Source organism: Patagioenas fasciata, chromosome 2 (assembly GCF_037038585.1).
Source record: "Patagioenas fasciata isolate bPatFas1 chromosome 2, bPatFas1.hap1, whole genome shotgun sequence".
Taxonomy (NCBI): Eukaryota; Metazoa; Chordata; class Aves; order Columbiformes; family Columbidae; genus Patagioenas; species Patagioenas fasciata.
In genome coordinates, this window is record NC_092521.1 from 125,489,534 (window position 1) to 125,517,028 (window position 27,495).

General features: G+C 38.6%; 1 protein-coding gene across 2 annotated transcripts; it reads right to left on the bottom strand.

Annotated features, from left to right (window-relative positions):
• Positions 1 to 334: 334 nt before the first annotated feature.
• On the bottom strand, positions 335 to 27,495 carry GPD1L (glycerol-3-phosphate dehydrogenase 1 like). Of its 2 annotated transcripts, none has more exons than XM_065831279.2 (8): positions 27,362 to 27,495; positions 21,695 to 21,872; positions 20,273 to 20,413; positions 16,150 to 16,288; positions 14,863 to 14,975; positions 7,209 to 7,442; positions 6,675 to 6,781; positions 335 to 3,283 (listed from the first exon to the last, which is right to left on the bottom strand). In XM_065831279.2, exons 1-8 carry the CDS (start codon positions 27,451 to 27,453, stop codon positions 3,187 to 3,189), a joined length of 1,101 nt encoding a protein of 366 aa, XP_065687351.1. In that variant the 5' UTR covers positions 27,454 to 27,495; the 3' UTR covers positions 335 to 3,186. The 2 variants fall into 2 exon arrangements, with proteins under 2 accessions (XP_065687351.1, XP_065687353.1); XM_065831281.2 differs by having other exon boundaries at positions 27,388 to 27,458.

The following is a 27,495-nucleotide window of genomic DNA, read 5'->3' on the forward strand; positions in this document are numbered from 1 at the left end:
TAGCTCTTTCTATAATTTAAGTTCTTGCATGGCAATTTCATATCTGATATCATTTTTATACATATATATACACACACACATACACTGCCCACAGGAGTGGTAGAGTCACTATCCCCGGAGGTATTTAAAAGGAGTTTAGATGAGGTTCTTAGGGATCTTAGGGACATGGTTAAGTGCTAGAGTTAGGTTATGGTTGGATTCAATGATCCTGAGGGTCTCCTTCCCACTGAAATGATTGTATGATTTTGTACCATGTGCATAAAAGCCCACATTCCATCAAGTCAATAAAATATCCATCAACAAGACGTGCAAAATGAGACAATGGAAACCAAAGTGATTCCCAAGACAAAAATGTTTATTTCTACTAACTCTTCAAATGGGTATAACTTCACAATCTTAAAATAAAAATCAGTACACATGTCTAGGGCAAGTTGAGTATGCATCATTAGAAGATAGTGCCTTCCTTAGATTACTAATGTTCATAAATCAATAATTAGTTACAAATTTATGACCTTGTATGCAAAAACCTTACACAGGGCTTAATGTTTTCAGTATGACTATCCTGGTTAGTAGGCAAAACAGAGTGTTTGTAGAACAGGATTCTCATCATTCAGATTCCAAATAATATCAGTGTCTTTTAAGGAGTAGTAAATATTAGTGGGGAAAAAATATCTAGTGCCAAGCTGATGTTCTCAAGCACTGAAAAGCAAAGCAAATGCAAATGGTGAAGTATCTATAAAAGTTTAAATAAATTATTTTAGTTACTGAAACCTCACTTTTTGTCTGAAAAGAACAAGAATATAATTACAGACTGGATGAAAGGATTAAATAAAAACCTGTTCTATGGATTTGCCTTAGAATAGGCTTCTGTACAAAAGAAGAACAATTAAGATTTTGGGGTTTCAGTGGTGGAAGCAGTATTGGAATAATAAAGAAATAATCTTAAAATATATATTAATTTATCACATTTAGCTCATATAGCCCTTTATGTATCTTACAAAATGCTACTGTTCTACATACTATATGTAAAAAAAAGTTTATATATATGTATATATACACATAGAAAGGCAAAGTCAATCAGCTTGGTGTTAAAAAAAAACAACACAAAGCATAAACACTGGAAGTTATGCAATAATGAGGAGTGTTTGCTCCATGTGTGCGTTAGTGTAACAGTGCTGCCAACCTTAACACGTCCTTTTAATTGTCTAAGCAGTGATTTCCACAACTGCCACAGAGATCTGATGTTACTTAAATTCTAGCCACCTGTTATATTTAGCACTAAATTGGAAATAAGGCAAAATCACTTCTATCATCGATGAATATCTGATGACAGTCACAAGATCTTCCAAAAATCAATGCAAAATATTATAGGAGCACAAGAAATGGTACCCGAGCTGAAGCACCTTCCTGTCTGTACAAAGCTGCCCCAGCGCCGATCTATTTCACAGCAATCCAGGCTATTTAAGTACAGATAATCATTCCCAGGCATCCTCTTTGTTTTAGCAAGTTTTGAATTATAATTTAAAGCTGCAGGATGCGCTTGTGCTCATGATTTCTTGTCTAAAAACATCACTTAGAAGAGTGAACAACAGTTCTGATACTGCAGAGAGTTTTGGAGTGGATATTCGGAGCGGATGGGCGTTCTTGTTGAGCTCTGTAAATCTCCATGTGAAGCCCTGTCTCTCAGCTGCAAGAATGAGTCCACTCTTTATGTACCTAGCATACATTTTACCAAAAAAACAGAGTTTAGTATACAAGAAAAAATAATTTATCTATCTTCTCTTGCATCAACCTTCTTAAAAACAAAACACAACCAAGCTAACCCCATCCCCAAACTCCGTAAAATAACAGTTTCTTCACTAAAAAATAAAATCAACCTCCCTCATAAAGCAAAGGTGCCTGAAAAAAAACTAGTTGAGGTACCTGGGGAATAAAAGACAGATGCCTTTAAGAAGCTTTCTGGGAGACTGGTCATAAAGGACTTCATCCAGCACCCATTAAAATTTTGCCCAGTGAGAAAGTAACTTCAGAATTTCTCTGGGGAGGCTTGTTCAGGACTACAGCCCAGTTGACGTGTCCGTCACTGGCAGGCACTGAAATGAATGCAGTCAGTGTACTGGCACATAACCCTTTTGACAGCACAACCATGAGCTACCAGGGAATTCCCCAAACATTCCTTGGAGTGTCCTGTGGAGGCGCAACACTTTGTGGCTGATGGTTCAGCCAGAAACACAGCATGACAATTTGGAGCAGGGGATACCCCAACAGCATCCTTCCCTATCCACCAAACAGTACCAGTGAAGAACGACCACAGGTACAGCACTAAAATGAACCATAGGCTCCAGGGTTCAGAATCCCCAGGTCAACATCTGCCACTTGTTTTGGGGAATGGGATTCTAGAAGAGCTTAACACCTGGGAATGGCAGGGGAGAAATGGAGAAATACAAAAATGCAAAGATTAAAAAACAGAAGGGGAGGTAATGATCCCCCTCCAGCACATTCTGTTTCAAACAGTGTAATTAAAAACCTTAAATTCACTTAGAAGTTGGTTTCAAAACAGTTTGACAGCTTTAAAAACTTAAAAAAAAAAAAAAAGTCAAAAGATTCTTCACCAGAGTTCATTAAAATATCCCTGTAACCCCATGAATAACTGCTGCCACTTGTTTTGCATTAATATTGCTTAAATTAATATAATTGTAAGCATGCAAAATGTTAAAATTTCGATGTGTATGCAGAATAAAACCAAGTTCTAACAGAAACACTCTAATATTTCAAGGTCACAGGCCTGATTCATTCTCCATCAAAACTAGTGGGATTCTTCCCATGGTGTCCAGTGGATTTTGGACTAGGCCTTAATAAGAGACAAGAAAACAATGTGGTTTATGGTGTAGGAACACACACAAAGCACGCTTGTGTATATACACTGGACATGTAGTGCAACTTTTGCATTGCACATCTTAGAACAGTTGTATTTTAGCCAATAAAATGACAATCACCAAGTCAATAACGCATGCTATGCCGAACTAGGCTGTATAACAAAAACCAATACCCATCCAGAGACATTCACGTTGTTACTGTCGCCTAGTGAGCAGTTTTGAAGGAAGCTTGATGATACATCCATTCACGTGAAGCCAGATCTAAACTTGAAAGGCAGAAAGCTGCACTTGTATGACGTCCTGATGGATTTTATATGTGCTCTGGATGATTCTGCAGGCAGGTTATCATCTCTCTGACAGGCTTCCCTTCATAGCAGATTTGATACACAGCAGTGAACAGTGGAAACCTGAGGAAACAGTGGGGAAAGCAAACACAGCGTAAGTTTTTTCTGTAACATTTTCTCAAATGAAAGAAATCAAATGGGGTGACGAGAGGGAGAGGAAAGACAGAGAATGAAAAATCAACTTCTTTTAATATTTGTCAAGTGCTAATGCTGGGCTGAAAGCACTGGATAAATAGAGAACCTCCATGCATCTCCAAATTGAGTCACTCTCAGAGGCCCAGCTAGCTATAATAGAGCCTGCAACATTCATTATGTATGCCACAACCATTAAGTGATGTACAACTAAAAAAATTAAAACCACTTGCATCTTTCTTATAGCAGTACTCACCTATGGTTAGAAAGGATGACTCGTCCATCAGTTATGTATTATCAAATTATTGCTCAGAGATAATGCAATTGCAGACTATGACACAAAGAGACGCAAGAAGAAACTGAAGGGCAAGTTTTTTTAATAAGAGTCCAAAATTAAATATGGATTTTCATACACTAAAAGCATCTTGCCTTTTTTCTTTTTTAAATTGACCACTTTGCCAAAAACCTCCAGATTACTCAGGTTTCTCTGATAATCTGAAGGCTTGTTACAACCAAGACACTTTACAGAAATATATATTTGCTTTCTGTCCATCCTGGACAGTGACAGCCAGATGAGTCCCATTTTCATACAGAGCTTGATCAATTTTAGGGACTAATTATCTGTTCACCAAAATAAATATATCATTCCAGCCTTTTATAAATTCTCACCAAGCACCCTGTGTTATTTTGATTGAAATAAAAAATAAGGAGCATTTGAGATGGTGAAACAGTTAATTTCCAAGTGATTCAGAATACATCTGGACTAGGGCTTTCTCCTCAGAAAAGCAGTCCCATCAGTCACTATGAAGATTTACCTGTAACGCACAACTGCAGGATAGAACAGAACCCTCAACCAGTCCTGAGCACCAGATCTGCTCGCCAATACACTCTGCAAGCAGGTGTTATACTCAGGTAACTCTGGTATCACCACACAGCTCTGAATGAGGCTCCTTGGAACAAACCAGAGGTCACAAGAGAAGCAAGAGCCACCTAAGAGCACCATTATGCCTGAAGACTAATGTGTTCTCAGGGACACGTACAAGATTTGTACTTGGCTGAATGCAGTACTTTGCATTACCAGGAGAAAAAAGTGGAGGAATGGACATGCTTGTGAATTTAGTCTATCATTTGGCAGGGGGATTGGACTGGATGATCATTCGAGGTCCCTTCCAATCCCTAACATTCTGTGATTCTGTGTGTGATTCTGTGATTTCTGTGGCTTTTATTACAAGTGCTCAATTCAAAGTGTAGAATTTCATTTTTATCTGAAACATTTTAACGTCTTGCTACTAAACGCATATCCATTTCTTCTGCCTTACTTTTGTGGAAAACAAGACAGAAATAGCAGCAATACCCAAACTATCTGAGATCAATCCAAATGACTTGATTTTTGGTTTTTATTTCATTGGTGGAACCAAAATTAGCATGTAGCCACAAAGCTGCTCTTTCAAATCCAATGCTACAGTGTTTAGGTTGCAAAACCCTTAAAAAATATGGAGAACAAACATTTACACAAATAATTTTGCATTAACTAGCCCCACTTATTGCTTACTTTGTATAATATATTGGGCCAGGAGGGGGTGAATTTGCTTTTACTGTAACAACTTAAATGTAAACACTAAAATAAAGTTTGTTATGCCTGCATGAGACGTGGCCACAAAACATGTGGACATTCTGAAGCAAAAGCTGGTTTTCACACAGCTTTAGATACAATACTGGCAGTTACTTCTCAGTGAAGAAGTACCACTACTGCAAACCACATCTTGGTACATTAAGTCTTGCTGTTTGACCCAGAGAACATTGCTGTGCAGTGCACAGGTCTGCCCCACTTTGCACGGGGAAAGCGGAATCGAGGCTGACTGCAGGCTCATGGTTGGCAAACTCGAAATGCATCTTATGTCTGAGCACGTTATGAGGGCTAGTTCTTCAACTGTTGAAATGAAAAAAACAATTGCACTGTAAATATCAATAGGCATCAACCCTGCTATCAAGGCTCTTTTACTGAACTTTGACTTTTGCATATTTCTATGTAGCCTTGGGCCTCTTTTTGTAGGATGAGAGTAAGAAATTTTACTCTCATTAGACTCTTACCTCTTCACTTTGAAACCATGGCTTCTTTACTGTGTTTTGTGTTTTACAGCAGTAGCAAGATAGTTTTTGAAAAACACTTTTAAAGTTGCTTTCAAAAGTCTTGTTGAATGACACCTTTTATGAAGAACTGACACATATAGATTTTGGTATATGAAACAGAAATAAGCAACTCTCTGTTCTCATATCTTTCATTAAAAACACAACCCAAACTTCTATTATGCACTCTATTTGTTGTAAGATACAACAGGGAAAAACAACCAACCAAACAAACAAACAAAAAACCCCAAACACAGCATCCTGTCTCATTTAGGGAATCATAAACAGCAAAGGCTGAAGCCAACATTTTAATTAGATTTTTTTCAGCATTTAGCTTAATTACTGTACATAGCAGAGACAGACTTGGATAATTTAGACAGATACTCCAAAAGATAATGTTAAAAACAATAAGTAACTCAACGCAGTTGATCCATTAAAAACTTACAAAGTAACAAGGCTTGGTCTTCTGACTGGCAGTCATTTTCTGATTTTACCTTCTCTACAAACAGGAACAGGTAAAGCTAATGCATCCCTTAATATCACAAGGAGCCAGCTGCGTGTGTGGCTTTAGGAGTTGTACGTGTTCTGACTTGAATACAAATCAACAAGCCAGGATAACTTGCTCAATTTCATAGCACAAAAAAAATACCTGACCTGCACAAGCAGATGGCAGGTTTTATCCTATAGCAAACTGGAAGTCACATCAGGAAAGAGAACTGTGGTATCTAAGCAAGAACCATTGTGGACAGAAGCAGACATTCTATTCAGCTATACAGATCCTTAATAACAAAGATCCTGTCCTTGGAGATAAGCAATGAATTTACTACTACGAAATCAGCCATAGAGCCTCTTTGCAGGTTTCTTTAGGAAGCTCAGCTTCTATTTTCATGTATTTTATTCTTTTCACATGTTAAGCATCTGCTTTTCTGTGATAGCAGGAGGCAATAATACATTCTGTAAACAGAAGTGCATTCACAAATTTAATGTCATGCTATAGCTCTATCCACAGCAAAATTATTTTGAGCTTTTATTCACTTCTCTCTGTGATTTTTAACTGGGGATTGAGCTATGCTTCTTACAGTGAATTTCTTTTTGGTTATTACCTTCATGAAGATATCAAGACTGAAAGATGGAAAAAGAGTTACGGAGATAAGAAAAGAGTTATGTGGAACTTGCTTTATCTGTTCTTACTTACTTTTCCAGCATTCCTTTCTGCTTGAGGATGCGATACACTTCTGCAGAAGTCTGTGGCCCTTGCAGTTTCTGACCATTCAGCATTTCTTGCTCCAGTTCCTCAATAGACTAAAGAGCAGAGGAGTGGGGAAAAAAAAAAAAAAAAAAAAAAAAAGGAAGAAAATGAGAGCTATGATAAAGTTTTCATAAGCTTGCCAACATCATCTGGATGGAAAAAAGATGATGTTACGGAGGGTTTTTTTATTTTCTCAGAAGTGTACTTGAGTAAGCATATACAATATTCTCCTATATTCTCGTTCATAGATATTCTCCTTCTTAAATCTGCATCTCCCAACATCTTATCCCTCCAGCTTCTTTTTTTTTTCTTAATCACCCTTCCTTTCTAACACCTTTACACTCATTCTAGCCTTGTAAGACACTCAAAATTGAGTACTCACTCAGTACACCTAGCAAGCCTCAGACAACTGTACTATTACTCAACAAACCAGGAGTGCTAGTACTTGCAACAACACATATCGCCAGGCAAGTAACATACCTTTCCAGTTTTAACGAATGCTTCTGCTACGCGTCGATTCCGGCCACCATAACACGTTGTGATGAGATCAGCAACTCCACAGCTCTCCAGGAAAGTGGCAGTAGACACCCGTCCTTTGCAAAAAATTTTGGCAAAGGCAATCATCTCCATTAGGCCGAGGCGAATCACGGCAGCTTTGGTATTGTCACCACAGCAAAGACCATCACAGAACCCAGCTCCTACTGCCACTATATTCTAACGAGAAGAGAAAAAACAAATGGGCAATGAGTCAATTATTGCTTACAGAATCCTAGAAAACACTAAAGCACAGAGTGCACATGTCATTAAGAACTGCAAATACTTTATTAATATAAGATATGGGGTTTTTTATTTTATTGTTGTTGTTGTTGTTTTGGTTTTGGAGTTTATGGGATAACCTTAGTAATGTAAGACTTGTGATATTTTTTAAGTATTTCCAACGATAAAAGCATAGTTAAAGGTTTGGAACAAGCTGCCCTGGAGGCTGTGGAGCTATTATTATCAAACACTTTACACTACACCCAAACAAGGCTTTATCTAGATTGTTTCTGCCCTGAGGAAGGGGTAAAGCTAGACTGACATCCCACAGCCCTTTTATCTATATTTTCTTTATGATTAAAGTAATATTGAATCTAAGAAACATTTATTGATTTCCATACTGATATACTAAGCGACCAAATTCAGTGAAGCTAATTGTATTCAGCCCTTTTAGGTATGCAGAGTTCCTGTAACAGTAACAGTTAATCAAGGGTCTCCAGAAGGTTCATGACACAGGAAGACCTTACACCTAAGCAATTTTTTTTTTCTTAGACCTGGTGACAGCTTTCTACAAAGAATATACAATTTCTTTGTGAACAATCAGCTATACAGTCCCTTCTTTGGTTTACAAATATAGACATTAGTTGAGATATGTTTTGGTCAAGTGACTATAAAAGCTATTTTCTAGCCTCAGAGTCAGAGACTAGCCATGGTTAGCTTGCCACCACCAAAAAAACCAAACCCCAAACCTACCAAAAACCAAAACACTTCAAGAGTTGGCATTCTGATGCACCAATAAAGCAAACAATGAAGCAATAGACGTAGTAATGCCTTTCTGAATGCAACAACAGCACAGAAACCACAGGAAAACCAACATTATGGCACCTCGTATAGCAGTTCATGCAGGGAAAAAAACCAACCTATCAAACCAACTTTACCTGTTGCTAAAGAAACAGCAACAGTCTGAAGTTGCTAATGAAAGCAAAAAGCTGGTTAACAGCTGGTTTTGTTTTGGTTTTTTGGACTGTGAGAACAAAAAACTGCAGGCAGCTGTAGTGCTGTGTGGCCAATTGACTCTCAATCAAATGAGGTCAGCAGACAAGTTATTGCTTTTTGAGCAACTAGCTGAAGTCTAAAAGTGACCTTAAAAATTGCAGACAGATATCACAACATCAGACCTGAAGCAGCAAAAGATGATCAGACTTTCAAAGCTGAGATCATCTTTAGATCATCTGTGATGATTCAGTCAAGGTCTGTTTTCATCAGCCACCTCTCCCAAAGCAATATTTCTTCATTTGGTGGCAAAGCAAGAGGAAGTCAAACAGATATTTAAGAAGTTTTCAGATAGGATGATCTATTTAACTGCAATTTACACCTACGTGAAGTCTGGAAGTGTTTAGTGCTCAGCTGAAAACAAAAACATTTTTGAACAACCTCTGGGCTTTTTCCATGTACTTCTTGAACACTCCAAAACTAAAGCTTCCCCTTCCCTCCAGCTTTGCCTGCTTTGACTTTCCTTCCCACTTTGAAGCAGCCTACCTGATCACAATTTGCAGCATGATTTGGCTTATGGTAGTGTAGTCTACTTCTACCTTTTGCAATGTTTGTCTTTGGAGCAACAGAAATGTTTTAAGTCATACCAAGTTTAGTTACTTCTAAGGAATGAGGGGTAGGGAAGAAGGGAAGTTCTGAGTCTAACTCTGAAACACTAAGCTCCTTGTTTGTACAATGTCCCCATTGTATGTTCTTACCCATAGTTTGCAAATAATGAGGAAACAAGACAACTGATTATGCTCTAGATACCCACCCACACCTAGGAGACTGTTATATCCTGGTCTACATAAGCCTGAGGCCACGACTATGAATTTACAAGCTGTACCATCTGGTTGCATTTAAATTCTTGAAGAATTTCTCTCTTGTGTCTAATGTACTGTAGAGAACTGAATTATACCACATTGAAAGTTACACCTTACTGAAAGACGAGCCAGTCCTTTTAAAAACAAAACAACAAAAAAAATCTCACAAAACCTGAGACTGAGTAATCTTTCTGCGCAAAACAAGACCAAAATAGGCAGCTTGGTACTTGCAATCTCTGGGTGCAGGCACTAAGTTGAGTTTGTTTCAGGAAGCAAAATACAAATTCAGACACAAGAGCCTAATGGCACTACCACTACAGTGATCCTCTGAAAAGCAGACTGGGGGCAGGGGGAGAATCGCACATCTATCTGGCCAAAGCATCTTTCTGTATCTGGTATGGTTGATCCTGAACACTGCCACTGTCAAAGCCTATACCTCAAGTTACAAATGTTCCTGCAAATGCGATGGGTATACATTTGCGCACGAGGAGAGAGCCCACGTTTTCATGAGCTCAATGACTGACTGCATCTGCATACAACAACATGGGGGTCTGCGGGCATAATAAGCAATGGTGACTTTAGCCTACAGACAAATCTGTTGTTCCAAAGGTTCAAACATACTGTCACAATAGCCCTGAAATTACTGCAACACAGCATTCCTCTTGGCCTGAGGGATTCAGAGCTCTGAAAACTACTTCATGCTTGAGCAAACACATTTCCCCCATCTCAGCATTAACAGCTTTTTGCATGAAAGCATGCATCCTGTAAGCAAGACACACAGGATGTTTCTATATTGCATATGGTGTTAAACTACTAAAACACTTTGCAATAAGAGGTGAGTCTTTAGCTGGTCTGGTATCCAGAAGCAGGCATTAGTCTTAGTCCTAGTTATTCTAGAACATGAGCAAGGACTGAACTCATTCTATCACCAGGACAGTGAATCTATACTCCAGAAAAGAAATGTTGATGCCAGGCAGTGCTCTCAGTACGTGTCAGAGCAAGTGAGAAAAAGTGTCTTTTACTTGCCCATGACCTGCTGCACATGTGCCAGAGGTCACAAATGCAAGGAACCAAGGTTAACAAGTCTGCAGACTTTGCTGACATTGTTCTCTTACATAGTCAGTGCTCAGAAATATCCAGTCTACAGTAAATTTGTGGAGTGCTCATGAAGAGAGCTTCAGAGGCCAGTTCTGAGGCAACCATTACCTCTCCATAATTAAATGGATCATTAGAGAACTGAGCAGAAATGTTAACTGACCTGGGACATCCAGCCTTCCTTGAGGTAATGTCACAGCTCAGCACAGCCTGCTTTCCCTCCTACTGGCACATGAACTTGGAGAAGCTCCTTGCTTCACATCATGGCTAAGAGAGGTCAAATGAAGATTCAACAAATCAAAGATAGTATCAGCAGGACTGTCAGAGAGGTTTAGCATAAACTGCTTGCTTGCTCCTGGCAAACTTGAAAGTAAATAATGAGTTGAAAGTCAACTTAATCTCGAGAAAGAATAATTACCACAATCAACTTCTTCAGTACCTAGATTGTCTATTCAACAGCGACTGCCACAAACACACTTTGCAGGACCAGCTTTGTAAGTAATAATGCTGGGTTACAATAAATCATTATTATACTTCTTACTACTTTGCCTAAGGCTAAGCTGGAGCCCTAAGATTTAGAGATGTGCCTGAAGCAACCTGAAAGGCAACCACAGCTGCTGTTCCTTCTCCTTCCTACAGTCACCATCACCTCCGCCTCGGTCCTTGGCTGCTGTCACTTGATGGAGTTTAACTCTCCAGATCCCTGAACAAATACATCAGGCAGCTGGAGCATGGCCATTTTGCTGTATCCAGAGATTAGATTCTCACTTCTTCACTGACATTCATCCCTGTCACTGCTGCACTGGGTAAGTGATTCCAGTACAGTTTACACCCAGAGCGCAACTACCGATGTTTATATTGCCTCTCAACTATACTGCAAGGTTCATACACCAGCTGTGTCTTGCCTCACGCCTGTGTGGTTTGATTGTAAGACCACGTGCTGACACAGGCACTACAGACTCTGAGGACACCTCAGTAATGATGACTTCAGATCTGCTACTCTGCAGTATCACATCCAGGAGCACATCCCTATGTCTGCACACACTGCTCTTACAGCACTGTCATAACCTTTAAGTACTTCCTACAAAGGTCCCTTCATTGTCTGATGAATGGCAGCTGGAACTTGGTAGTGGGGTCAGGTTGCCTCTAAAGCCAACTAGACACCCTGAAACTGAACTGTCCAAATTAGAAGTTTGTTAAATATCTGACCTCAAACCTTAGAAAAGGTCAACAAATAAATGTGAAATATGCTTCAGTTCTCGAAAGAAAAAAATCCCAATAGAGAAGAACACACCAAGCGCTTTTTGTTCATATAGCAAACAAGTAACCGTAGACAGCTTTTTTCCTCAGTATCATCAGATTTTGTTAAGTGACAGCCGTTGCCTATTCAGCCAGCCTCCAAGCTGACGCAAGACTGCAGTTTCACTGTGCTGATTTCTATACTTCAATATGTCTCCATCAGCCAATTGTCACAAAAAATAAATACAGTAAATGAAGTGGATATTCAATATATCTATGCATTTCTATGTATATAAATAGCAATCAAGCACATGTTCTTTCACGATCAACCAGCTGCAATACCTATTATTACAGTCTGAATTCAAATATGCTTCAAAAACTAAATGCCAAATAAAAAATTATTTTAGCATTATTGTAAGGGAAAGCTGTGCTCAGAGCACTCTGTTACCCTTCTGTATTTTTTCCCAACCATCCAGTTTGAAAATCTTTCCTGCTTAGAAAGGCTTTCAGAAATAAGAGAATGAGGTAAGTACAGATTTCTAACAAGATTTAGTCTATTATGCCAGAAATACCAGAAAAGTCTCCTTTTCCGAAGGTGATATTTATAGAAAAATCCAGAAGCTGGGAGAATATACTATTTCTCATAGTGTACAATTTCTCATCCTTTAAATAACACTACAAGAGTTACTTTTACTATTTCCACGTCCAAAAAGACAGTCTGGACTGGCATATGTGCTTGCTTATTTATGTCCTCCATGCTGTAGCTTGCTGACATCCTGAATTGGCGCTGCTACAGAAAAAATGGAACTTCTCTTTTTATACCTGTCTCTTCACACAACATGACACTCATCTTTTGCAGTAGAAATTTCCTCCTTCCAGCAAGTCAAATAATGACAATTCTTACTATTTTTTCATGAAGCAACTTTCCAAGTTTAAGAAAGTAACTGTCAGATGAGAGAAGCTGTACTTCAGATTTTTCCCTGAAAACAATCACGAGAAGATCCTTATTTTTCACATTTTTTATTACAAAGATTAACAGATTAATTGTAAAAAAGTAAAGGGCTTGTTGTTACTATTAGCAAACAATTCTCCTAATAATAGGAATGCACACCTTCTAAGAAAAAAAGCTCAAGTTTTAAGTTTACTATTCACATCTGAGCTTTGCATTTTCCTTTACACCAGCAATAAAAACAAACCAGTCTGTTTAATTTTACTTTATTATCTTCCAGAGGCACACATGCTCCCAATGCATTAATAAAATTTTGCAATGTTTGAGTTAAAAACAGCTCAGAAAATTATTAACATGCTGTGAGCACAAGATTTAAGATTAAACTAGAAAGTGTTTTAAATTAAAAACTTAAAAATATTATTTTAATAAAATTTTCCTTGAGATTAAGGAAGACCATATGTTTAAAACACATCACCTATACTAGCATGAATGATCTATGCCATTTATACCAGTTCATGCCTTTTAATCAGTCAAGAAATCCATAGTATTTTTAAACAAGGTAATCTATCCTTAATTCACTTCTTGTTCAGAGTTCATAGCATGCATTTCTTTGGAAGTCTCGACTCAACAAAATATATTGCAATCAACACCAAATGACCATAGCACACAGAATATATACAGCTTTTTAGAAATGCAACTAGAGACTACAGTTTGCAGGATGCATGCTGAATAATGAAGCACAAGAGAAGAACAAAACAAGGCTACAAAGAAAATACACAAGTTTCACCTCAGTATCTTTGCAAGTCAAGAATAACAATTTATATAATTTTTTCTGCACTTCCAAAGTGATAACTGGTATCTTGCCTACTTGGACCTTTATAGTAGAGTTTGAGTGGATGCTGACTAGCTGCTCAGTTGGATGGGCACACTCATCTCTAGCACCCTTTCACAAGATCTGTCTGGAGTAGAAGTCACCCAAGACAGAACACCTCTATCAATCAAGTTAGCCAGAAACCATCAGGCCAAGCAAATTTCAAAGAAAAATAAATCTGTAAAGCCTTTTCACTAATTTCATGCTCTATACACAGGGGTTTCTTTCCTGCTAACCTCCCACATCACCATAGCATTTTGAAGCAGTGTCTGTGGAGCCAAATTATGAGCTCCACAATTTTGAGAAATTGCTATAAATACAATAACTCTAAAGCATGTTACACCTAAGTGAATCCCATTAGCCCAGTGCACAGCCCTGTGACCGCCTCCTTCTCAGGACTTCCAATACGACATCTCTCAAAATTATCAAGAAAACCAGTATGCCAAAAATTATGTTATTATAGCTATCAATGTACCTCCCACTGAGCAGGAATCAGAACTCCTTAGCATAAAGACATCATTCATTGGCTTGGTAGCTTTGCAAGTTAATAGTGTAGTTTACACGTAGATTAACAGAGGAAAAAAAAAGTAATACAAAATAATTATCAGAGAAGTAAAAAAATTAAAAAGTCAAATTATGTACTAAACCACTACAGCTATTAGAAATGCTTCCAGGATAGTTATCAGATAACGTGAACTACGGCAGTATTGGCCAGGGCTCCAAGTGACTAATGCCTTCTGTTTACAAATGACCTGTAAATTAACCTGAAAAAAAATAGCAATATGTTTAAGTGAGCCTTTGCTTCCTGTCAGCATCCATTTTGTTACCAAAAAAATCCAGATAAGTAACTGTCTGAAATAATTTTTTCCTATTCAAGTCATTTCTGTATGTCGTTATCCACATGAAGCTTGTGCAGCGTATGTCCACAAAATAGAAAACACAAGAGTGCCCACGATATGCAAGACAATGAAGAGGGGAATAATTTTTCAGCCCACACAAAGGATTAATGCCAACTCCATTCTCCCTTTCTTTTTGTGAGCACACTGTTGCAAAAAGAAAAAGGGAACTAAAATGGGTGTAGAAAGATGTTGATCAGTTAGATGAAATCAACAGTTGTTTCAATACTGTGTGTACCCTAAGTGAAAGATGTAGAAAGAGATGTGGGAGATGGTGAGATGAAGGTCTAAAAGCAAACTATCAGAACATGCTGCTCTCTAATTTCCCAGCTGGTTGTTTTGGAAATGTTACATAGTAGTTTTATAAATTATATAAAGTACAATGAACTTAATTCTCTAAATGAAAATAACCTCTTTTCTCTACAAGGATCACCGTTCCATCTGTCTAACAACTGCCGTCTGTTAATCTTACCTTCAGAGCACCACAAAGCTCAACTGTATCTGCATCATCTACCACAGTTATTCGGAAGTTCGGAGTCTGCAGAAGTTCTTTGAAGAGAAGGCCATTTTCCAGGATTTTGCTGCCTGTTGAGAGAGAGAAAGGCAGGCTAAAAGTGAATAATTTATTTGGGTGTTATTTAGCCTTTCCTGTGCAAGCCAAAATATTTAAAAGGAGAGGTAAGGTTGTTCTATCCTCACTATAAACAGACTCCTGTTTTAAGTGACTAAGGACATGTCTACACTGTACTTAAAAGCTTTGCACTGAGTTTTTCTGGACTTCCTCATAATTCATTGTCTGCTCAGCAACAGATTCTAAATAACAATTCCTTTAATTCTCTGCACTCTTTTTTAAAATCATTCTCCTTAAAAAAACCCCAGTTAATAATAAAACAAAGGTGAATTAAAAATATAGCAGGTGCAATTCTACCAATTACTTTCAAGCCCTGCATTCCAGAAAAACACCTACTGATAAATGCATGTCAAAGATGCTTTAGTAATTGAGCATGCTGCCACTGACAAATATTTCTAAGCACTAAGAGGTAATTCAACCACTCAAAAATAAGTTCAATGCAAATACTGTTAATGAGAGGTTAAAAAGCTAAAAATACATGAAACTGGAAAAAAAATAATTCAGAAAAAATAACATGAACTCTTTGCTATAATGTATGACTATGTGTGCAAATACACACATACAACCCCCCTAGCTAGACACTGTGAAATCCAGGACTAGGCACATCTTTATGCTGCAAAGGTGTGCAGACATCTATACAGAATTAAAACAACATCTAGCTTTTGGGGGAACTAATTATTTTTAGAAATTACCTTAAAGAAAAAGAACAACCCAAACATGCATAAAGGTACCATCTGTGACCAGAGCGCCTGAGGTGAGGTACAGAATATATAACCATTTATCCATATAAAGCCATGTATAGCCAGGAAAAATCTTAAGCACAGTAATAAAACAAAGTTGTTTGTTATGTTGAGGGTGATAAAAAGCATGCTTAGTATTTCACCTGCTAAGATCACAACCATACTGAGACTAGGTAAAATTGTACTCCTCCCTCTCCCTATATTCATGGTATTGTTCTAGTTCTTTTATAAGTGTAAACATTGTAGGAAATTATACACTGAAATAAGAAGAACCCAACAGTTTCTGATAACAACCAGCTAATGATAAAAACTATAAAACTCGAGCTTCTTGGTGTGCAACTGTGAGGACAGAGCATGTTTTAAATATTCTTATTACTTGGAACAGTACCTATTGTGGTTTCACAGAATTTCTCTGCTGCCACCTCATTGGCAATGTTAGCTCCCATCAGCACACTGATGTCTATTCCCATCTTCTCTCGAATAATATCAGAGATCAGTTTGAGTCCCTCCGGGCCTTCATCTATTCCCTGCAGTCAACATTAAATGGAATTACTAAAAAGCCATTCGTTAGACACAATAAAGGAGAAAGCACATCATAATTAGTCTTGTCTGTGGGTGAGAACTACAACAAGGCCTACTCAGAGAGAGACCAAAGATGACAGACTTGCTACCAATGAAACTTCCACTGCTGTTGTGACCTCTCCAAGCTTTCTGGTTTTCATAGGCAATAGCACTTTAAGAATTAGGATAAAACTCTAGACTGGGAGCCACATTTGCCTTACGGTTGCCTTCAAAATGCCAAATGTAATTTTAGGACTGTATAAATGCAACTACTCCTACATTTATACAATTCTAAAATTACATTCAGCCCTTTGAAGGCAACCGTAACACTGATGTGATCACCGGTGAAAATGAGTTTGACACCCCTGCTCTAGATGATGTTAACAGTTTTTATTCCATTCCTGATCAAAGCCCTGATTCTAAGAAGTGCTGAAATTCAGCTTTGTAGTTCAGAATCAAAGCTGCTTACTATCAGTGTATCCTTACTGATACCAGTGAAGCATCACCAATCCATTACTTGTGAATCAGTCTGTACTTGGATTTAAAATTGCATCAAAACTCAAAAAGCAAAATCCCAATGACTTGTTTTGTGAAGTGGTATCTGAACTGACATATTGGAGACAGATTCCCTAGTATACAATACCAACAACAGTTTATTAGTAGAAACCCAGCTTAATAATTTTGAATACTACAACAAATGGACCAGTCATTCACAGATATGTAGAAAGCTGAACAAAGAATAGTCTAACTTCTGGAGATATTTCTAATTTGTATTTATAATATACTCTTTACAAAGCCTGAAAGTAGGGGTAGAAATAGGACCTTAGAAAAGATCACCCCAGAGATTAATGCTGCAATAGAGGAGACAGTCTGGATTACCTGAACCAAGAACTCCAAATGAGACCACTTTCTTCTCACAAAATCCTCTTCTCCTAGCCTGCTAAATGCAGACTCCTTTTGAGTTTTTAGAACTGCAGCAAGGCAGACAAGCTACTGAAATGGCCTTTCTTTCCCACACTATACCATCTTTTACACAGCACTGTTTTTTAATGTGGGGGATTTGGTACTTTAGGGGATTGGTTATTTGGAATTGGGACATAAAGGCAAAAAGGCAGTGTTATCCTTTACTACTTCCAGATACACATACACACACTTGTATGTTGCCCATAGTGACCTTGCAGGCAAGTGGTCATTTATATTTCCACAGAGCAGAGATGTTATTCCTTAAATAACGTGGTGCAATCAAGAGACATGCAGAAATGCCTGTATAAAACCAGCCAATTAAACTACAGACAACAGTGCTTGGATTTCTGCATTATTTTTCAATCTATATCATTTAATCCACAGCTCTGCTTTTTCATCTTTAATGAGCCATACAGAAATAATCTGAAAGCAAGCACACATATGCATGCTGTATTTTTCCTTCACAGTGTCAAAAACGTCCCCAGAAAATAACTGCAAGACCCCTTCTCTTAAGTAGGCATTTAATAAACAGAAAAGCACACACACATTGGGAACAACTCCAAAAATGTGCATATGTACACAACAATTATTCATCCAAGTGAAAGGAGATCAGACAGGCTTAGGTGCCAAATTCAGCCCTCTGTGAAAGAGATGCACTTCTGACAAAGTCAACAAGAGCTGCAGCTGTTTCTTGTAGAGTTAAATCCAACACTGAATGACAAGATGACAGGAGAAAAAGTAAACACCCCTCCTTCCCCACAAACCAAGGATCCCACATGGCAATTTCCACTGGGCAGCAATGATGCCCAGGCAACACAAGTCCAATTCTGAGGTCTTACTGCTTGCGTCCTAACGCGCGTACCAGAGCAATTCCTGGGGCCTCTATATAGGTAGACGAAAATGAGATTGATGTTGAGGCTTGGTGCAGAGTATTTTGAGTGATCTCCACCTATCCTGCTGCCTGTGCTCACTGCTGTACTGCGTTGTAAGTTGTATGCATTTCCTGCCCCACACCCACATAATAACTTTTTAGGTTTCCGTAGACACCGGTGATCAGAACTTATGCGAAGTAACAGAGCTGCAAATGTTGCAATGGGAATGCAGATCAACCATCAGACAAATGTCTTTATTTCCCAAAGACTGAGTTTTATTATCGGACATTAGGCTCTGCTTGAAGATTAGACTGTCAAATAAATAAACGGATAAATAGACTAAAAGATGACATGCTGATAACTTGCCAAACAATTTAGAAAGCACAGAAACAAGATGTCCCACTAATTATATTTTTCAGAGCAGAACCGCACTTTAACTGCCAGAGTTAACACAAGCCACTTTAATAGCATTACTGTGGAGCATAATGAGACCACTAAAAATATGACTGATGAAAACAGCATGCATAAAGAAGCTGCAAAATTAGAGGAAAGAATAGATTCCTGCCTCTGCTACTATTGTGTTCAATCTCTGCCCTTTCTTAAATTATACTTTAAAGTATGCACAGTTATGCCTTTTCATGAAAGCTAACATGTACTTTGCATTCTTCCGAAAACAAAAAAAATTAAAGGGACCTCACACCATTTCTTCCAAAAGACCACTTACTAACGCAGTGTCCTGACATGGGAAGTTGCCTACTAACCAACTCTGCTTTGCATGGCAGGTGTCACTGTTTTACTTACAAGCTTTTTGTTTTGTTGTTTTTTTTCCATTCATTTGGGGTTTGGATTTTTTAGGTTAAGTATCCATCTTTTTTTTTAATTATTATTAATAGCCATTAATTAAAACTCCATTAAAGCACTGATAGCCAATACCCAGAGCACAGAATATAGATATGCTGACATAATCCTCATTTATTCCACCAATTTCATTAGTTATTTTTATCACTAAGGATGTGAGAACATAAACCACATTTAGCAGATTAAGGGAGAATAAGGTTTATCTCGAGCTTACAGAAGAAAGAGGCACAAATGGAGAACTTCAAAGCAATAAACTTAAAGGCATTTTGGACAGTTGTGTGGTTTTGATGCTAGGCATTCAGCTCTTTTAACATTGCTTTATTTTATCCTTCTACAATATGAAAAGTTTTTCTACAAAATGTAGCAAGTGCACTTGGGAAGCATTATTTTGTCATACATCTCAGCAAGATATTAAGTCAGCACTGGAAAAAAAAGTATAGATTTGATGGTCTTAGTTAGCCAAACTAAAGAGACAAGCTTGCAGTAAGCAGTGACAGTGGAATTTTGTTCAAGCACAGATCCATAAATGTATTATTTTCCAAAAATTATAGCGGACAGGGGAATGTGTGCTGAGAAAATAGCCTACTCTCAACTAAGTACAAAGCAACAACAGAACAGAATGTTTCAAATCTTGTGGGAACACCTTATTCTTTGCAGCTAAACACACGCAGAAATGAAAAAAAGGAGCCCACCCACATTTAAAAATTCTCTTGCCACCAAAACTACAAGCAGCCCAGTGAAACACTTGCTGCACCTCTACCTCTCCTGTTTCCTATGCTCAAGCAGTCTTTTTGAGCGATGCTGAACAGACTCTCATTGCAACATATTTGACATGAACAAGAGCACTATCCTCTCAGTCACATGAAATTCTCTCAGCAGTTCTTAAAATGATCAACTCAGCGTGTGGGACGTGCGGTAACAATCAGAGCATTATGCTTGTGCTCTGTTCTTCATCTAATGATGCATTTGGAAACAACAAAAGACTGGAAAGCTTCCTGGTGCAAAACATATTCTCTCTTTTAAAAAGTCTTGTGAACAGCCTCATTTTCCTCTTCCTGCAAGTGCTAGTGTAAAATAAAACACTGCATAACAATCCACTAATGACTGAGACAAATTCCAGTCTTGCATCTAGTAAAGTTTAATGGAACAATCAAGTGAAGAATGCAAACAGACTTTTCATATCAAAATATCAAGCCATCTTGTTTTACAAGATTCCATGACACATTCTCAGTTATTAATGCACAGTATTTACTATACCTTTATGAGAGTTATACCGAGTGCTTTCTTGGGTACTCGTCCTGTGATTTCATCGCAGACTTTATGAATGAACTGATGAGGAATGACAAAAACCAGCAAGTCTGCATCCTGTACAGCTTCATTAAGGTTTGGGATAGCAACCTGTGTAGTTATGGGAGAGAAAGGCCACATAACTTCTTAAAATTAACACTACACACAAGTGTTATCTGGTAAGTAAAAGCACATTTTGGTCTTATACTGAATGCAACAAACTACTGTGCTTCATCACTGAAAATAAGCAGTAACAAACTTCTCAGAAAAGCAAAAGAATTTAAGCTTTAAAACAATCTATTTTATGTCTTGAAAGGAGCATCTTCACAGCCACAATCATGGTTAGTGCAACAAAAATTCAAAATGTTCCGTAACATTCAAACAAGGAAGTATAAAATAATAAGCTGTCTTCTTTTTGATAAAATAATTACATTTTTTTTTTATAAATTATTGCATGCAGAAAAGTAGTTCATTTACTTCGTTCCTTATACAAATTTCTTCTCCAGGCCTTTTCCACCAACTAGTTTATATTCTCTTTCTCTGTACTCATAGACTTTATTTACCCTTTAAGAAGGCGACTTACTTTAAAGTCACTTGCCAAACTCCACTTTTCCTAACATTTGATGACCACCTGAAAATAAGACTCAGGTTTAAAATGCAGCAATAAGTTCAGCCTACTGATAAATAGAACAAACTTGAATCATCAGGTAGAGGAAACACCACACTTGCTGAAGGCTGGGGAAATGGGATTTCAGCATTATTGTTTAAGAGAAAACTCCATGCACAGCAGTTCATGATTTTCCTGCCCAAAATCCTCACTGAAGTGTCAGCTGCTGTAGTCTCTTCCCATAATGTTTTTGGGACAAGAGTTACCACCTGCCCACTCAGCATCATGTTACACCAACACAGAATAGATGCGGAGTCCCACTGTTCTGCCCCGGCAGTGTTACATCCAACACACTGCTCTGATCGCACACAGCTGAAATGCAACTGAGAACCAGATAAACTGCAAACAGATTTCAGTTAGCTTGAGAAATAATCTGATTCTCATCCTCTAATACTTTCTAAGAGTTTCAGAGTACTTGAAATTCCTTCGATTCTCACAGATCTGTTTATCTTGCCCTTGTTTTCCCATTTGCTTCCCTATACAGAAGCTGAGGTAACAAAGACAGTAGCAAGACCGGAAAAAAAAACAAAAGTGTGCGCGTTGGATATACCTACCTGCATAATTGCATAATTTTACTTGTTTAAATCTCTGACCTCAAAAATAAAATACCATAGAGTCTGAAATATTATAAAACCTAAAGGTGTTAAAACAAATTTATACCTTCATTCACAGCATGAGCAATATTACTTTTCCTCCATAAGTAGAATTTAGCTTCTGATTCTTACCACATTATCTGGCAGCTTGTATCCAGGGAGATATTTTACATTTTCATGTTCATTATTGATGATATCTGTCAGTTTTCTCCCATTAATATTCTCCTCAAAGACCCACATCTTCACTGTGGAAGCAAACTTTTGCAATTTTTTTACATTATTGCCTATTATTTTGGCTACAGCAGAACCCCTGCAAGAAAGAAAATGAAAATATTCTGAAAAAAAATATGATTTTGCTCCAGGAAAAAAATGAATTGTCTTTAAAATAAACAGAAATTCACAGGCTATTGGCCCAGTTACTATGTACCATTTTTGATATAGTAAAACAAGTGGAAAAATACACCAGTCATTCACATCTGCTGCTTTCTCTCAATTTTATCTAGAGCAGGTAGAGTCGAAGCATTTACTGAAAACATCCTTATTTACTTTGTCTGTTCATTGGCTATCCAGTGAGACTTTGGGTTACTGTATTTCCAGAAATCAAATGGATTATAACTTTAAAGCAGTGGTAAAAGTGACATACTCCATTTTAAAAAACTGATCGTTTTCACCTTTAAGAAATGGGAGCTTTCTTTCCTAAGACGACTGACTCATCAATTGCTGTACAATACTGATATGCATTAGAAGCCAAGAAGCATCTATATCTTGCATAAGTTCTAAGCTTTATAGTTATGCTGCCAACCTCACAGAATCCAGTTGTGGCAACATCACTCTCTGAATTTGCAGGCAGACAACTCCAATGCTGTTAGCCTCATTTTCTCCCTAAGAACAGCACACAGTGAAACCTGTAGGACAGTGATCAATTTTGCTACTCAAATCTCTAAGCAACAATGAAATTAATCAGAGTTACTGAAGCTACATACAAGAAGTAGAACAAATGCAACCTTCCATTCCTAGCCTGAATGCTCCATGGAAGGAAAAGATAAAATTTCATAAAGCCTGTTAACCTAACTTCCTTTCCTGGGACAAGAAGGCAGCTTGATAATTACTAATAACCTACTAAGGAGACAAAAAAAAAATATTAGAAAGATGTGGAAAAAAATACACAGTCACCAATCTGAAGGTTACATGTGTGTGTTTGTGTGTAAACTGCATGCTTTATTAGCAGGTCAGAACACTTTAATTTTACAAACCTAGTTATAATCACACACGCCCTAAATTTATCATAGGCATTGCTTGTAATAAACTCATAGCTGGGAACTAAACCAAATAGGTACATTCTGCTCCAAGAGCTTTTAGTATGGCACAACTCATTTTGCTATATTACAGACATGTGCTACCACAGGCCTAAGGTCACTTTCTAAGTAGTGGCAGAAAAAATTACAGCATCCTAAGCAGACTTTCTTCAGTTAGACCGTAAAACTGTAAGTCTCAAAAGACTGGGATTTATTTCTCTAATAGCACTTCACACACTACAAATTCCCATGGGTTCAGAAGACAATACAGAAACGACCATTGTCAGCCATCTGTTATCAAGCTCATATTCTAGATCTGCCTGCACACAGAGTGGTTTCTGCTGCAGTGTTAGACAACTCACCAGCTCAAACCCAAGATTTCAGATCTACACAAACAGTATGAATCCCATTCAACACAGCACAGGTATGTGTTCCTCAGAAAGTACTTTTAGTTCCTTGAACAAAAAGCACATTTACAACTGCAGTTTTATGTACAAAGTCTGGATCCTGACAAATCACTGTCTTCACTTTTAAACTTCACTACCTACACTGTGTATTTAGTATTGAAAGACAGAAATAACTGATTCAGCAGTCGACTGACCAGGATTTTCAGTTTGTCAGCATCAAGTTTAGCAGCATGTACTACTTGAACAAGACACTAATTCCACTACTATTTACCACCTAAATGCCTTAGCTGTCTTTTTTTCAGCCTTTGAATGTAATATTAAAAAAGTGGAGATTTGTATAGCCTTAGTTCCTGAAGTCAAGAAGATTCTCCTGACTGGCTTCTCTGGTTCCGCGTTTTCTGTTATGTTGCAACAACTGTTGCAGGACTGAATTAAGTAAGGTCAACTGACACCAAGTCTTTGTTTGCTCTATGCAAGGTGAAATAAACAGTTCCCCATACCTGTTAATCCAACAAGCAAGCCTATATTCTCTTCTGTGTCTCAACACTCCTCAGTCTGTACTCTGACATAATTTACTGGAACGCCTGGCTCATCTTGTGTACTCCTGACACATCACAGGGCAAAGGAATGGGAATTATTGTCAATTTATTCCTAGCAATAACAGTTCTAGTGTGAACCAGGTTGCAAGACTTGGTGCCTGCAGCAGCTCAATTACACAAGAAAAACAATAGTGAAAGATTCCCTCCTAAACCTTAACCCTGACATGCTCTGAGGGATGGTTAACACTATTCAAGTAATACAAGGTAGTTTCATACCAAACAGCAGTTCTCTTCCTGGCAATGAGCAAAGCTATCCCCAAATACAATCATATACACTTTTTACTCTTACCCTGTGTCACAGTTGGTCTGCTTTCCCCTCAGGACTTCAAAAATGAAATACAACCCCAGAAACTCCTGAACTTGCCCTGATACCAGCACTGGTGGTGGTCACAATATGCAAGTGCAAATATCATTAATTCTAGCTCTGCCATTATAAACCACCTCAGTTAAGCCCCAAGTTTTGCCTCCCACTTTTCTACAGCAAGTTCCCAGGTGTATAAACCCCTCTGTCCTGGTAACCTCCCCTCTATTCCCAAACTCCACAGTTTCTGGTCAAGTTAAGTGATCAGATTACTTAAGGACTGGTTCTGGCAAAACAGGTATAAATCCTGGTGGTGCACACCTAATTAACCTACCCTGGAAGCGTTATCAGAAGAACACACTATAGTACACGTCCAACGCAGCATTTTCAGTGTTTTAACTGAATCTGGGCACTGTCCTTGAATCCTGAGGCTCTAACACATATTCTCAAGGAGTGCCCTCTTCACATTCGAGAAAGTTTATTTTAGTCCCTATCTTAAAGATCCTAATACAACCACTTATCCCCCAGCTGAGCAACTCTAAGTGGGCAAGGCCAGCAAAAAGCACAGCTCCTGCTTTTCTATGCCTTGTGAGCCATCTGTCCCATGATCTTCCATCAGGTGTTGAGTGACCCCTGCCAAGTCAACTTCACTGTTGAGGTGACCTTCCCTGTAGCAAACTGACCAAGCAAGTCTGACTGGAAGCAGTTTATCATCCAAGGTGGTTGGTTTAACCCTCCTAAACTGTTGCTGTTGTGCCAAGCTCCTTTAGTGATTTTTTTTTTCATCCCAGATATAGGTTAAAGGGCTGTGAGAAGCCAAAGACACCCATACAGCTACTGGCACTTGTGGGACAGAATCACTGCACACAGAACCACAAAACCTCTCAGTCTCCAAACTGCTGAAGATGCCAAACACCACTCAGTTCAACTACTTACATGCTTACAATTTAAGCAATACCAGTCACACATTCCCATAATCCAGGCTTCAAAAATATATAACCCAAACATACCAATAAGATGCATGTAAGTGCTTCAACTTTTTTCTAGTTACCTGCTTTTGAGCATTAAACACTTCCACTTTAGTACCACAGACCCCAGTTAAAAGACACTTACATGCACACAGGTTCACAATTCAAATTAAGTCCTATTTAGTTCAATGGTGGCATATTCTATTAAATCACAGTGCTCTTTGCAGTCAGGGTTTGGTGTCTGTTATCCCTTGGACTTTGAGGAAGAAATCACCTACTTCTACAAGAATTATTGTTTTCAGAAACATTAGGCGGTTGGGGCTGGGGGGAAGATGGGAAAACTGTTGCAAGTCAAATCATCTGCAATTTAAAAATTTTGGTTACTTTGGTTTCTGCTTTCCTGAAAAAAAAAACCAACCTGGCACACTGCTATGACACAGGAAATAAGCTATCAGTTATTTTAATCCATTTATCCCCAAAAGAAAGAAAAAAGCTGATGCCTGGTAACAGCATTATCTGTTTCTCTCTGCACTGCGGATATGGGCTTTTTGCCACGCAAATATCCATCACATTAGGCAGAAGCTTTTCTTTTTATTCACCTGATCCAATTATGTGGTTATTGCCAGCAGGTAACATCTACAAATCCTTCTGCTCTGCAAGTGTCTTTCGCAGTGAATCAAACAAGAAACACAGTCAAACGTCCTGTAAAAACTTTTTGCTAGATTTCAAGTACGGAAGAGTGGCAACAACAATACTGCTAAAAGATAGGTCTAACTGCATAGTTTCCTTCTGACATATATTGCAATGCACAGTACCTCCCTGTTCATCTCACAAGCTGCAATGAAATGTCAGCCATTCCCTCAACAAGCCATCACAAAGAAAAACACAACTCGGCAGTTGCTGGTATTTTTAACTATGCAAAACAGCACCAAAAGCCATCTGCACAGAGGGTGTGGGGGGCGAGCAACAAGTCTAAGATCACTTTGACCAAAGACGGGTAAGTTCTGTTTAACAAAATGCAGTACCCTGCTCTACACCAAACTCCACTGAGTTTAGATTTAATGTCTTAAAAAACTATGTTATAAAAAAAAAAAAAAAATCACGCTTAGCATTAGTAACTGAAGTGATAAACAGTAAAGATATATTTATATAATACAGTGTGGTTAACTTATTCATTGTAAATAGGGACCTCAGATAAAAACAGTGTTCAGGAACGACAGAGAAATTGAAGGGAGACAAAGGATTATTAACATAATATTCCTCTTGGACAATGATTAGTAAATCTATTGCTTTCAGTGGACATAACAGTAAGTTTATTTAAGTCTAAACATAAACTAGTGATAGATGCAGCAATAAAACATTGTCTGAAGCCTTCAGGGTGCCTCAGCATAATCAATTTGGAAAAAAAATGTATTTCAAATAACCTAGCAACTTTTCTTTTAACTACCTTGGAAAACAGGTAACTTAGGAACTCCCAAACTACAGGGTGTTTGAAAAAGATTAATCCACTTTCAAAGCAGTATATTTCACGGTAGCAACATGTTAACAATTAGCCAAAAATTTAGAAACGCTGTGATGAGTTATCAAGTTTTAGTAACCTTTTTATAAATGCTCTACAGTCTTTGACATATCCCCGCAAGAAAAAAGTCTCTGGGTGTAACTTCAAATTGGGGCCATCTTTTGGAAACACCCTGTACGGTTCTGGAGAGAAGGGGACTTGCTACAGCTTAGTTAGCAATGACCCGCTGGGAAAAAAAAAAAAAAAAAACAACAAAAAAAAATCATCAGTGTATTTCATGTCTATGCCACCTGACATCGGAAAAGCCACACAACAAATACCAGGTTAAAAATATCCTAAAACAAGCCCTTCACGGAACAGATGGGTCCCTCCAAGCACGCCAGAACAGGGTGCTCTGCTCTGCCGCCTCTCCCTCCGTTTACCTCAGGGAAGCACCTCTGCCTCCCAGGGACACCGAGGGCTGGACAAGCCCACCCGCACGCCCAAATACCCGCCAGAGCCCAAGCCCTGCTGCCGGCGACACCGCGTTCCGCCACCAGCACCGGGGCGCGGCTGCCCTCACCGCCGCCACCCCTGAGGGGAGCTCGGCCACGGCGCCAAACCCTCCGGCTGCGGGAACCACAGCAAGGCCCGGAGGAAAGCACGGCCGCAGGGAAGATCAGGCCGCTGAGGTACCAGTCCCCCTCAGGGGCGGCTGCCGCCGCACTCACCAATTCCCCGAGCCCACGATGCAGACCTTGAGCGGCCCCGCGGAGAGCGCCATGGCAGCACCTCCCGCGCCGCAGCCAACGGCCGCCGCCATGGGCGCTCTGAGGCGACCCGCCTCACGCTCCCCACGCCTCCG

Coding starts and splice junctions, on each gene's coding strand:
- GPD1L (XM_065831279.2), bottom strand. CDS start 27,453: ATGGCGGCGGCCGTTGGCTGCGGCGCGGGAGGTGCTGCCATGGCGCTC. Junction 16,289..20,272: donor TCGGTATAACTCTCATAAAG/GTATAGTAAATA, acceptor TGTTGACTGCAG/GGAATAGATGAAGGCCCGGA. Junction 14,976..16,149: donor ATTCTGTGAAACCACAATAG/GTACTGTTCCAA, acceptor CTCTCTCAACAG/GCAGCAAAATCCTGGAAAAT.